At 52.8% G+C, this 13,305-nt stretch overlaps 1 protein-coding gene across 16 annotated transcripts in view; it reads left to right on the forward strand.

Annotated features, from left to right (window-relative positions):
• SEMA4D (semaphorin 4D) overlaps positions 1-13,305 on the forward strand; it is a 128,722-nt gene that overhangs the window by 102,826 nt on the left and 12,591 nt on the right. For 13 of the 16 annotated variants that reach the window (XM_064361588.1, XM_021671892.2, XM_064361586.1 and 10 more), the window contains 7 exons: positions 1,281-1,456; positions 1,537-1,693; positions 2,753-2,975; positions 3,817-3,932; positions 7,051-7,223; positions 7,299-7,342; positions 8,786-11,129. In XM_064361588.1, coding sequence (XP_064217658.1) covers positions 1,281-1,456; positions 1,537-1,693; positions 2,753-2,975; positions 3,817-3,932; positions 7,051-7,223; positions 7,299-7,342; positions 8,786-9,711 — 1,815 coding nt within the window. In that variant the 3' untranslated portion in view covers positions 9,712-11,129. Of the gene's footprint in view, positions 1-1,280; positions 1,457-1,536; positions 1,694-2,752; positions 2,976-3,816; positions 3,933-7,050; positions 7,224-7,298; positions 7,343-8,785; positions 11,130-11,312; positions 11,532-13,305 lie in introns of those variants that run through there. The other 3 variants (XM_064361589.1, XM_064361590.1, XM_012463288.3) reach the window with 1 other exon arrangement.

Here is a 13,305-nt window from a genome sequence, read left to right on the forward strand (position 1 = left end):
GAAACCATCCTGCCAAAAGTGTGAGTGTAGGGGGCAGGCCAGTGCCCCTTGAGGTGGGGAGGGTGCTGCAGGGCCAGGGCTCTTCGCAGGTGTGCACAGTGAGTGCTCAGAATGTTCTCAGAGCAGCACTGGCCAGGGGGCTCGAGCTCTCTCCTGCCGTCGGGAAGCCAAGGGTCAGACCTGCCTTGACCTTAACTTATCCAGCATTGAGGGTTTGCAGCAGGATCAGTGAGCACATCCAGTGAGACACAGTGCAGCCAGCCCCACCCCCGACAAATCTCTGCAAGTCATAGCTGCACAGCTGTCATCCCCTCCAATCCCTTTGTATTTTTTCTCCACAATTGTTTGAACTCCTAGACTACTGGGGTGGTTTGCGCTTGGCCCCCACAGCTCCTGCCTACCACCCAGGCACACATGAACCCTTTGCCTACTCCCCATGACCTGAAAGCCAAATGAGACCCATGATGAAAAATGTGCTAGAAATGATTCTTTGCTAAAACATCAAGGAGCAAAATGAAGTCCTTTTATAAAAAAGAGAATTTGGCCTCCTGTAATCACACAGCAGAGATGAAGAGGGAACATTTTCCCTGTGTTCACAATAAGTAAGGCTGCTTCTATTTCATATTCTTCTGCACTCAGATTTTATGGTTTCAGTATTTCTCACCAGACCACACACAGTCATGCATAGTTTATAATTGTGTCTTGGTCATCAGGTTGCTGAAAAGCATTTATAAAGAACCCAGTAGGTTCAAAGCACTTTAGCAGATACTTTGGGTAGAAAGGAAGTGAAGGATCTATTCCTTCAAGGGGAGGAAGGTTTACACATTTGCCCAAGACAGGCTGCAGGGCTGTGGCTGCCCCATGGAAGGAGGCTGCCACCACCTGCCCCACCCAGAGCATGTTCATTGATGGATCATGTGTCAGGAGTCACACAGGGCCAGGGGCCTTGGCAGTTGGAAGTGTTGAGCACGGAAGCACCTCTGTGGTTATAGGACTGAGTGCTGGGCACGCGCAGGCATGGATGATTGAATGAGCTTTCACTGAGCGGGTTTTTGTCCGTTTTGTTTTCCCTTGGATTTGGGATCCAAGCTGGAACGTAGACGTGGCACTGCAGGCCACACATGTAATTGTCTGCAGCCTCTGTCCCCTGGTGCCTTAGCTTTGTTTTACTCAGACACAGCTGCGCTGTGCTGGGCCATGGAGAGGTGCACCTCTGACCTTAGTGCCTGCTCACGGGGGATCCGCCCTCGGCCCACCATGTACTTGTTGTTGGGTTTCAGGGGGACCAGGGCGGCCTGAGGACCTTGCAGAAGAAGTGGACCTCCTTCCTGAAGGCCCGACTCATCTGCTCCCGGCCAGACAGCAGCTTGATCTTCAATGTGCTGCGGGATGTCTTCGTGCTCAGGTCCCCGGGCCTGAAGGGGCCTGTGTTCTACGCACTCTTCAGCCCACAGCTGTAAGTGCCCTGGGTGGAGTCCCCCTCCTTGTTCCCCCCATGCTTGCCAGGCAGTCCCATCACCTCTTTCCCCTCCCCAGGAACAATGTGGGGCTGTCGGCAGTGTGTGCCTACAACCTGTCCACGGCCGAGGAGGTCTTCTCCCACGGGAAGTACATGCAGAGTGCCACGGTGGAGCAGTCCCACACCAAGTGGGTGCGCTACAACGGCCCGGTACCCAAGCCGCGGCCTGGAGCGGTAAGCTGGGGCATTGGGGGCGGGCCGTGCTTTTCCTTTTTAACAGTTTATTTTCCAGTTTATTTTCAAGACCCAGAGTGTGGAGCCCAGTGCAGGCACTGGGGCCTGCCCATGGGCTGGGTACCTGGCCATTGCAGGGCTCTCTGCGTTAGGACTGGGAGGGCCAATGAACACAGCTCATCCTTCTTCCCTTTGCATGTTACATAACAGCCATTGCTACACTGTTGCACAAACAAGAAGGCCGTGACGCTGGGGCAGCTGTTTTGCAAAATTAACATTGCATAACAAAAAGGTCAATTTCATTTTCAGTTTCTTACAGAGAAACATAATTTTCTGGGCAAAGGCCTCTGCACTGTCCACTAGTCAACAGGAGTCACGTTTTTTCCTCCTAAATATAGTGAATGTTGTGTAGAAATTGGGAATTTCCAGTCCAGTTCCCTCCCTCACATGGTGAAATGGGTGTGTGAGGCATGTGCGTGGCCCTTGGTGGGGCTGTGGCCTACCTGTGGTGTCCTGGCCCTGAGAGCTCACTGCAGCCAGCACCAGCTCCCTCCCAAGGGCATCTGTCCCTGACACCACCATGGCTCCTTCTGTGCATAGCTTAGTAAAATGTGTTAACTAGTGGCCACAAATTTTGGTTTACGCACATCAGGGAGCTAGAAAAAAAAAACCTCAGACTCTTATGCTGTTTAAAATTGGCCTGTTTTTAGCAATGTTTAGCATTGTTTTCATGAGAAAGCTGCAAATCAGTGTTCTGTTTTTAAATTTCAAAAGCTCAATAAGTGTTTTCACTTACAAATAGATAAAAATTCCTTCCCTGAGTATGTATTGTGAAGTGCAATTCTCTCTTGCAGATGTGTTTTATAACTGTGTCCTCTGTGGGCTGGGGAGAGGCCACCTTTCCGCATAGTAAAGTGATTCACTGCAACCCTCATTTCAAGGAATGCATTGCGTGGTTTCCAGGTTTTGCAGCCCTCCTGCGTTGGCTGCTTGTGTGGAAGCGCCCATTGGGTGTTGGGAGCACGAGCACGTTAACAGCGGGGGGTTTTCTCCCTGCAGTGCATCGACAGCGAGGCGCGGGCAGCCAACTACACCAGCTCCTTGAATTTGCCAGATAAGACGCTGCAGTTCGTCAAAGACCACCCTCTGATGGACGACTCGGTAACCCCAATAGACAACAGGCCCAGGTTAATCAAGAAAGATGTGAACTACACCCAGATTGTGGTGGATCGGACCCAGGCTCTGGATGGGACTGTCTATGACGTCATGTTTGTCAGCACAGGTGGGTTCCAGCACCTCTGTGTCTTTTGGTAGGAAAACCAGGAAATCCAATTATTCTTATGTGAGTGGATCCACTGCCTCCCTCGAGGTGACCCGGGAGGTTTGTGGGAACGTGAAAAGATTTCTGAGAAGTCACCACACCAGGTGTCTTTCAGATCTGGGACCACCAGGCAACTAGGGGTACTTCTTAAAAATAAAAATGCAAGTCCTGGCCTGCATCTGGGCTGAGCTGGTACAGAGAAGTCCTGGCCGCTGAGGAGTTGGGGCAGTGCCTGTGCAGGGCGCAGGTGTGAGCCAGCCTGGGAGGAGGCGTCAGCCCGGCGTTTCCTAACTGCTGGCAGAAGACCACGTCCCTGCTTCCTGGCTGAGGAGCCAGGTTTGAAATGTGCCCTGGCATGTGGACTCCGAAACAAGCACTTCTGGAACAGGGACAGGGGCCCTGGGAGCCTCCCAGCCGACCTCACATGCCCCCTGCCCTCACTGCCTGCCTAGGGCCCTTACCAATGACACCCTGAGGGCTGGTGGAGCGTGGGAGCCCCCTCATATGGCATCCAGCCTCAAATGTAATGTTGACTGTTGATGAGGATTGTTGGAGTCCACCGTGGAACAGTCTGCTTTCCATGGAAAAAACTGGAATAACCCATAACACTTGAGTTTCCAATTGTTTATTTTGCCACAGGCTTTTCCATTTTTTGTTTCTAATGCAAAATCATCATTGTTTTCTAAGTAGCTTGTTGAGGGAATGACTTGAGAGTGAAGAGTGTGAAGTTTGCCGCTGTGGTCACTGTCATTGGTTTCTGTGCCTGGGTTAGTGTCACTGATTTGTACCTTTGACTCTGCAGACCGGGGAGCTCTACACAAAGCCATCAGCCTCGAGCACTCCGTGCACATCATCGAGGAGACTCAGCTTTTCCAGGACTTTGAGCCGGTCCAGACCCTGCTGCTGTCTTCAAAGAAGGTAAAGTGACACAGGCAGCCAGACCAGGAGGCTTCCCCACTCGGTGGCTTCGATTCTGGGTGACCGGAGAGTTGCCAAGCTAGGGTTGGGCTCCTAGGCAGGCCCCTCTGCCTATCTGCCTTGGATGAACAGACCTTCAGACTTTGACACAAAGCCATTCCGTGAGCCGTGGGATCTGAACTGGGGAAGGCAGGAAGGCAGACCTGGGGAGACGGGACTGTCTCTTCAAAGTTGCTGGAACGTCATTGAGTTGTTGATGCAGGTTTACAGGCTGTGGAGAGGTGGGTACTGCTCCATGAAAACATCTTTTTGTACCCTGAGCTTGGGGGGTGTGCAGACTGCATCTGTGGAGTGTGATAGTGGTAACAGCTGACTCGTCAGCATGGAAACTCCTCGAGAAGTGGTTCGTCTCATCTGTAAAGCTCTCTCCACCTGTGGCTGAGAATCTCTGCTCTGGCCTGCAGTAGTCCCAAGCAGCCCTTGGCAGGGGTGGGTGGGCATCCACATTGGCCTTTGGGGGCTGCCTCCCTGGACCTGGGTCCTGCCAGAATCTCTACCCACCTTGTGGGGTCCAGGCCCAGTCAGGCCCCTCCTCCCTCAGCCGGTAGCAACAGGTAGAGGAAGGGGCCCCTGTCCGGCCAGTTAAGAACAGAGTTACCCTTGGCAGGTGCGTATTTGCAAATGCCCCTCCAGGTCTCCCATCCTCTTCCCTCTCATGTATCCACAAAGCTTCGGGAACCTGGGTCCTTTTACATGGTCACCTCCTCTCTCTGCTAGTGGAGAGTTCTCCTTCAGTTCTGAAAGGGAAAGAGAATGAAATAGCCTGAGTGAGTTACAAGCAGCCGGGTAGTTGGCATCTGTTCCCCAGCCCCTCTGTCTCCAGGACACACAGGGAGCCCTGGAAATTTGAAGGGTCGGTGCTTTAGCCACTGGCCCCGGGGCCTCATCCCAGCCTCATTGTTGAAAGAAGGGGACCCAGAAGCTCTTCTGCGGCCTCAGCCAGGCTGGGCAGGCACCTATAACGTCTGAAAACCGTGGACTTCTCATTAGAATAAAGATTGGGCCCCTGGTGTGAACATTTGTGAAAATGATACTCTGTTCCAGGGGTCACTTAGGGACCTGGGCTGGTGGAGGTTTCCAGGGCACCTGGGCACTGGTCCTCAAAGGCAGAAGGGGGTAGGGAGAGGAGGACCACATGGAGGGCGTTATGGATCATGCTCACCTGCCATTACCCAAAACTCAGTCATGTGGCCACACCAGGGTGGCTGGCCACAAAGGGAGCCTTGTGGTGCACAGGAGGAGGAGTCAGTAGTTTTGGGGAAGCGCTTGCTGGTCCTGCTGGACCACCCAACCTGCCTGTCTCTGTAGTACCCTGTATTCGTGGGGACATGGCTTGTTGCCTGGCCAGGCAGGAATGCATCCTGCCTGCCGTGGGGTCCTGTGCCTTCTCCTTGGGCCCCAGTAGGCTCCAGGTGTGAGTGGAAGACCCAGCTATGTGGCCATGGGAGCAGGAAGCAGCTCTTCAGTGGTAAAAGACTGGATCCCCTTGGGGCAGGCCTTCCCCCCACAGCCCATCCCACCCTCCACCACCACCCTCAAGCCTCTCTTTGGGATGAGGAGTCAGGCAGGCCCTGCTTGGCCACCCAGGGCACCCTGCTCTGCACTGCATGGTGTCCACGCCACCTTGCAGGTGTCCCCGACAGGACCCAGTAGGACCAGCTGGCCCTTGGAACTTACCCAGCTTGGCTTTGCTGCCGGAAAATATTTCCACCACCTCCACAAGCTGTGTGATGCCTGAACTGTGATCTGGGATGTCATCCTCAGTTCTTCCCACAAACGTGGCACACATGTGGCTTCATCTGCCCAGGTCTCTGCTGCTGCTGCTGCTGCCGTGAGGCCGGTGCCAGGCCAGGTTCCCACTGCTGTGTGTTGTCACAGTTTCCATCCTTGGGGGCTTTTCCTTTCTCCTGTGGATCTGTGCCCACACAGCCGGGTGTGTGGCCTGGGGCCTCCTGTGTTGGCGCCAGGGCCTGCGATCCTTCAGCCACACTCTGTAGTTGACTCTGAGCGTATCCTCTGAAGATGAAGGTCATGTTTCATCTGACTGTAAGCCACTAAGTTGTGCGTAAATTTGGGAATCTTGTATTGTCAACCAAAAGGTGTTCCTAGGGCGTTGAGGTAGATGCCCTGGGCAGAGGCTAGAGAGTGTGCTCCACGGGCCGCCTCCAGGTCTGCTGCACGCCCCCGAGCTTCAGGTGGGTGCGGTATGTGGCACCCTCCTTCCAGCTGAGTTCTGTTAAAAAGCCGTCAGCAGTCCTGGTTGCCTGTGTGCTGGGCACTGCTGGTGCCAGGTGGACTGATGGGATGGACCTGAAGCCAGTGTCACTGGGAGCCAAGTGTCCCAAAAGGTGGGAGAGTCTCACCTGCCTTCTGCTGTGGGTGTGGCTGTGGCTGCTCTGGAGCTTGGAGGTTGATTTCCCATCTGTGAGTTCTTCCCATTTACATGTAGACATGTGAAAAGCAAAAGGCATCATTCCTCCTTTTATGTTATCACATCCTCATCCTTTGCAAGTCGTCCGTTCGGCATCCCTGTTACGTTAGGCCCCTGCTGGGTCCAGACTCTCACCAGAGGCTCCCCGCCCACAGGTGCTCACATGCTGGCTCTGGGGACAAGGTTGGGCTTCGAGTGGTGTGCCTCAGCCTCTGGCTGCAGCCCCTTCTCACCTGTGGTGAGGCCGAGAGGATGGGAGTGTCAGGCTCATGCACCCCCCTCTACATGGAGAGTTTTGGATGTGGGGTCTGAACAGCCTGCTCCCAGCTAAGAGAAACACACGCAGAGAAGCACTCTGCTGGTGGGCAGGACCCGAGCAGTGGGTGCCCACACAGGGGGCAGAGGGGTTTGGACCCAAGGCCCAGTGATCCCTGACGTAGCACGTGGATTCTGTCAGGAGGTCGCAGACCTGCCTTGTTTTCCTCTGGTTCTGAGTACCTCTCCTCCTTACTGCAATGTCCCCTGAAGGTGTGCTCTAGCCGCTTCCCACACACTGGTGCAGAAGCAGAGGCCCTGCTGCTGGATGCCTGTTTGCCTGACACTAGTTCTCCTGTCTCACACACGCAGGGCAGGAGGTTCATCTACGCTGGCTCTAACTCGGGTGTGGTCCAGGCCCCACTGGCCTTCTGCGGGAAGCACAGCACCTGCGAGGACTGTGTGCTGGCACGGGACCCCTACTGCGCCTGGAGTCCGCCCACGGCGACCTGCGTGGCCCTGCACCAGACCGAGAGCCCCAGCAGGTACGGGGCGGGATGTGCTGCCCGTGGATGCCCCCCGTGTGTGCAGGTGAGTAACATGTGCTGGTTGTTTTGCAGGGGTTTGATTCAGGAGATGAGCGGCGACGCTTCTGTGTGCCCGGGTGAGTGGCTCCTCGACATCCCGTTTCCTTTGGGCGTGGCGAGGTCCTGTAACCATTTCACGGTGCTTCAGTGCTGTGGCATTTGTGTGTGCTTTGTTTTTCTTTCTCCACTTGGAGCAGAGGTCAAGTTCCTGTAGCAGACTCGTGGTCTTCTCTGTCTTTTTTTCTTGCCAAAAGAGTATTTGAAGCCATTTAGAGTGTATCTGTGTACTGGAAAATGGTCTTCCAAAACCGTCCTGTTTTCTTTCTGCTTAGCTTGGGGCTCGTTAAACAAAACCTAAGCTTATTATAAATGGGGAGAAAGGATCCCATGAGTGGTTAATCCCCAGGCAGTGGAGGGGCTGGAGTGGTGATTCCCCTGGGGCTGCAATCTGGGATTTACCCACCTGTGGGTGTCTGAAATAGCACCATGCCCAGAGGGAGGGATGGAATCACGCCAGGATGCCCCATCCCCAGAAGCCACCTTCCAGGGTGCTAAAGGCAGACTTGACCCTCGGTTCTGTGTCCTCCTGTCCCTGACAAGACAGCTGTCATCAGACTAAGAAAAGTTTAGACATCTGGGCATGGTGGTACACACCTGTAGTCCCAGCTACCAGGGAGGCTCAGGTAGGAGGATTGCTTGAACCCAGGGGTTCAAGGCTGCAGTGAGCTTATTGCACCACTGCACTCCAGCCTGGGTGACAGAGCGAGACTCAAACTCTAAAAAGAAAAGAAAAGCTGGCTGGGCACAGTGGCTCATGCCTGTGATACCAGCATTTTAGAAGTCTGAAGCAGGAGGATCACTTGAGCTCAGGAGTTCAAGACCACCCTGGGCAGCATGGTGAGACCCCATCTCCACAAACAGCACAAAAAGTAGCCAGGCCCGGAGGTGCACACCTGAAGTCCCAGCTACCTGGAGACTGAGGTGGGAGGATCCCTTGAACCGGGGAGGTTGGGGCCGCAGTGAGCTGTGATTGCACCACTGCACTGCAGCCTGGGCAACAGAGCCACACTCTGTCTCAAAAAAATAAATAAATAAAGGAAATAAAGAAAAGTTTAGGCAGGAGGAGAGTACTGAGATGCAGTGAAAGACCAGCCTTCCTTGTAGCCACTAGCAGAAACGTCTTGTGTCTGATTCAGAGTGCTGACACTAGGCGCAGAATGGGCTCTGCTCAGCCTCTCCAGCCTGACGCGTTTTCTTCTGGGACACAGGGGTGAGAAATGGGATTTCTGCTGCTCAGAGCTGTCTCCAATTTCTTTGCCCCCGCTGGGCTGTCATCCAGGGCTCATCTTTGCTTTTTGGTCACGCATGTCTTTATCTCCTTAGTTGTTCTGGAAGATTCCATGTTGCTCCAGTGGGTGAAACTCTTGCGTCATCTTGTGGGTATTAACCTATTTTTTAAAGAAGTTGTTAAGTAGCAAATGGGATTGTTGACACTGTGCACATTTATTTTGATGTTCCAGATAAAAGTAAAGGAAGTTACCGGCAGCATTTTTTCAAGCACGGTGGCACAGCAGAGCTGAAATGCTCCCAAAAGTCCAACCTGGCCCAGGTGTTTTGGAAGTTCCAGAATGATGTGTTGAAGGTCGAGAGCCCCAAGTATGGTCTTATGGGCAGAAAAAACTTGCTTATCTTCAACCTGTCAGAAGGAGACAGTGGGGTGTACCAGTGCCTGTCAGAGGAGAGGGTTAAGAACAAGACGGTCTTCCAAGTGGTCGCCAAGCATGTCCTGGAAGTGAAGGTGCTTCCAAAGCCCGTGGTGGCCCCCACCTTGCCAGTTGTTCAGACAGAAGGTAGTAGGATTGCCACCAAAGTGTTGGTGGCATCCTCCCAAGGGTCTTCTTCCCCGACCCCAGCCATGCAGGCCACCTCCTCTGGGGCCATCACCCTTCCTCCCAAGCCTGCGCCCACCAGCACATCCTGCGAACCAAAGATCGTCATCAACACGGTCCCCCAGCTCCACTCGGAGAAAACCATGTATCTTAAGTCCAGCGACAACCGCCTCCTCATGTCCCTCTTCCTCTTCTTCTTTGTTCTCTTTCTCTGCCTCTTCGTCTACAACTGCTATAAGGGCTACCTGCCTGGACAGTGCTTGAAATTCCGCTCGGCCCTGCTGCTCGGGAAGAAGAAGCCCAAGTCAGATTTTTGTGACCGTGAGCAGAGCCTGAAGGAGACATTGGTGGAGCCGGCGAGCTTCTCCCAGCAGAATGGGGACCACCCCAAGCCAGCCCTGGACACTGGCTATGAGACCGAGCAAGACACCATCACCAGCAAAGTCCCCACGGACAGGGAGGACTCACAGAGGATCGACGAGCTCTCTGCCAGGGACAAGCCCTTTGACGTCAAGTGTGAGCTGAAGTTCGCTGACTCAGACGCAGATGGAGACTGAGGCCGGCTGCGTGTCCCCACCGGTGCCTCGGCTGCGATGCATCCAGGCGTGGAGAGTTTTGTGTTTCTGCTGTTCAGTATCCAAGTCTCGTGCAGTGCTGCGTAGGTTAGCCCGCGTCGTGCAGACAACCCTAGTCCTCTGTCTGTTTTCTCTTGGGTTGAGCCTGTGACTTGGTTTCTCTTTGTCCTTTTGGAAAAATGACAAGCAATGCATCCCGGTCTCGTGGTCCGCAGTCAGTTGGAGCACTTTAAGAAGTCCCGCAGGTGGCACGGAGTTCCTGAGCCCTTTCTGTAGTGGGGGAAAGGTGGCTGGACCTCTGTTGGCTGAGAAGAGCATCCCTTCGGCTTCCCCTCCTCCTAGCAGCCACTAAAAGATGATTTAATTCCAGATTGGAAATGACGTTTTAGTTTATCAGATTGGTAACTTATCGCCTGTTGTCCAGATTGGCACGAACCTTTTCTTCCACTTAATTATTTTTTTAGGATTTTGCTTTGATTATGTTGATGTCATAGGTCATTTTTTTTTAATTACAGAAGCAGGTGTTTTAATATTTAGAAGAAGATATATATCTTCCATATTTTGTTATATATTTGGGATAAAATATGGCTTACTTTGCTTAAGATTCTCAGGGATAAACTTCCTTTTGCTAAATGCATTCTTTCTGCTTTTAGTAATGTAGACATAAACACACCTCAGAGCACACTCACCTTTTTCTTGTTTTAACTTTATTCTTTGAGGGAAGCATCGTTTTTGAAGAAATTTTCTTTCTGTACTTCATTTTTCTTTTTTTTAACTTTTACTCTCTCGAAGACGAGGACCTTCCCATGTCCGTGAGGGGGGTTTTGAGCAAAGGAAGGTGACTGGGGTGAGCTGAGTGGAGCCAGGCTGGCCCAGAGCTGAGACGGGGAGCACAGTACAATCTGGTGTCCACAGCTGTCGGTCTGATCCTCCCATTGAGACAGATGGAACCTTCCCAAGGGCGCCTTCGGTTCTCTGAATATCTCCTTTCTCTTCTTGCTTCAATTTCATACCCACTGCCTGTGCAGACTCTCCATTCAGACTCCCTGAGCTGCCCACCACTGGAAGGCAACTGGGCCCCTTCGAGCACACAGCGCTGTTCCTGGCACTGTCCTGACGATGTGAATGGGTGGTACGATTTCAACGCTGGTTAATTTCATACTCCATCTCCCTGCTTTGTAAATACCCATCGGGAAGAGACTTTTTTTTCCATGGCGAAGAGCAATAAATTCTGGATGTTTGTGTGCGTGTGTGGACAGTCTCATCTTCCAGCATGATAGGATTTGACCATTTTGGTGTAAACATTTGTGTTTTATAAGATTTACCTTGTTTTTATTTTTCTACTTTGAATTGTATACATTTGGAAAGTACCCAAATAAATGAGAAGCTTCTATCCTTGATTTGGGGAAGACGTTCCTTAGCAGAGGCTGTGCAGCCTCCTGCCCCTGCATGGCCCAGGCGGGACAGCTGGGCTTGCTCTTTTCTGTCTGTTTCCTGCTGTGTTGTGCCCTCTCTGGCCTGGGACGTGCTCCTGGCGACTTCTTCCTCAGTGCCCTCTCTTTTCTGTCCTCTCTGTCTCACAGCCTCATCTCCTAAGCCCCTCCCTCCTCCTGGCTCCTCCTCCCTGTCCTGTCTGGGCCATGCAGGGGACGGGAGGCCTTCTTCTCCCCGGACCCCCTGGCCAGCCTCGGGTGCAGAGCCCGACAGCAGCTCAAGCGTCTCCTTGCTGCCACCCTTCCTGAGTGACCAGGCACAGCACGTGCACGTCCTGGGGACCTTCCACCTCTTCTGCCAGGCCACAGGTGAGTCGGGCCCTCTGTGTGCTCTGTGCCCCATCCATCTGTCTCCTCCTGCAGGTGGGTGGTGGGTGGGGGCATCCTCCACATCCCTCCACATGTTCCTTTACCTTCCTTACCTGTCGTGGCTGCATCCCTTGGTTGAGCCATTTCACGCTTTCACTGTGGGTCCATCCTGAGGGAAACTGTAAACAGTATGAAGCCACTTCTGGTATACAGGGGTCAGCCGATGTTTTCTGTAAAGAGCTAGATATTTAGGCCTTGTGGCCACGGGCTGTCACAGCCACTCAGCTCTGCTGTTGTATTGTAAAAGCAGCCATGGTCAGTACACAATGAGTGGGCAAGGCTGTGTGCCAATAAAACTTTATTCACAAAAATCCATGGTGGGCCAGATTTGCCCCAAAGGCCCCAATTTTCTAACCCATGGTATATAGGATTGCTTCTCCCTTAAAAAATTATGTTTTCAAGAGACAGGGTCTCCGTTTGTCACTCAGGTTGGAGTGCAGTGACACAATCACAGCTCAGTGCAGCCCCTGCCTTCTGGGTTGAAGCCATCCTCCTGCCTCAGCCTCCAGAGCCAGAGTGCTTCTATTTCTGCTAACAATTTGGAGGTTGATATAAGTGGTATTTGGAAATTTTTTTAAAAAATTCAGAGCTTCCAGATTGGGAGTTGTTTTACTGACTTGCTTTGTGGTATTTAAAAGCAGAAAAGATTGGGGAGCATAGTCCCCCTGCTTTGGGAGGCCAAGGCAGGAGGATTGCCTGAAGCTAGGCGTTCCGGAACAGCTTGAGCAACATAGCAAGACCTGATCTCTACCCAGAAATGCAAAAAATGAACCAGGCTTGGTGGCACGTGCCTTGAGGATTGTTGGAGCCCAAGGGTTTGAGGTTACAATGAGGCACGGTGTCGCCACTGCATGCCATCGTGGGCCACAGAGCAAGACCCTGTCTCAAAAGTCACCATCATCATTTTAAAATAACAGCAGAAAAGACTGAGTCTAGTATACTCCGTGGGGACATAGGAGGCATTTGCCCTGGATTGGAAAATATTCTGATGGAATGTCTGCTCTTGAAAGATAGCGGAAGGTCCAGAACCACACTTCAAAGATTTATCCGGTGCTTCCGGCAGTGCTTGGTGGCCCTGGTGGCCACTGTGTTGTTGTCTGACTGATCAGTAGATAAAGAAAGGAGGTGGCATCTTAGAGCCTGCCCGGGGGAGGAATGAAGTTAATGAAGAGGAAATGCAAACCCAATTGCTCCCTTTTTAAACATTTTAAACATACTGTCAGTAGCTCCTGAGAGTTTTAAGGTGCTGCCCTCTCCCGTTAAACAAGCTCTGAGAGCCCCAGGTGGCCCATGTCTGCTGAGCCCAGAATGTCTCTTAGCAGTCGGCATCGGACAGGAGAAGCTGCTGGTGCGCGTGGAGCGCTGCGGAGACGGAGCTTTGCTGGGCTGGCTGTGTGGCTCCTGCCCTTCACTGGGTGCCATGGACCAAGCCTGTGCTGAGCCATCTCTGGCTGCTCTCAGCCAGGTAGTTCAGTTTGCCTTGGGGCAGGCAGCCCAGACAGCTTCGTGTCTCCATGGAGCCTGTGTCCTGTCACAGCACTGAAGTCCTTCAGGCAGACCCAGGAAGCTCCTTCCTGGTGGGGAGGCTGGAAAGCGGGTATTGGGTCCCTGTGACTGGCCATGGACCCAGGGCTCCTTTGCTGGCAGGCACAGGCAGAACGTGTGGTCAGGAGCAGTTACGTTTTTTTTTTTTTTTTTTTTTTTTTTTTGAGAC

The sequence above is a fragment of the Aotus nancymaae genome, unplaced genomic scaffold (genome assembly GCF_030222135.1).
Source record: "Aotus nancymaae isolate 86718 unplaced genomic scaffold, 86718_ANA_hifiasm-v0.15.2.pri h1tg000041l, whole genome shotgun sequence".
Taxonomy (NCBI): domain Eukaryota; kingdom Metazoa; phylum Chordata; class Mammalia; order Primates; family Aotidae; genus Aotus; species Aotus nancymaae.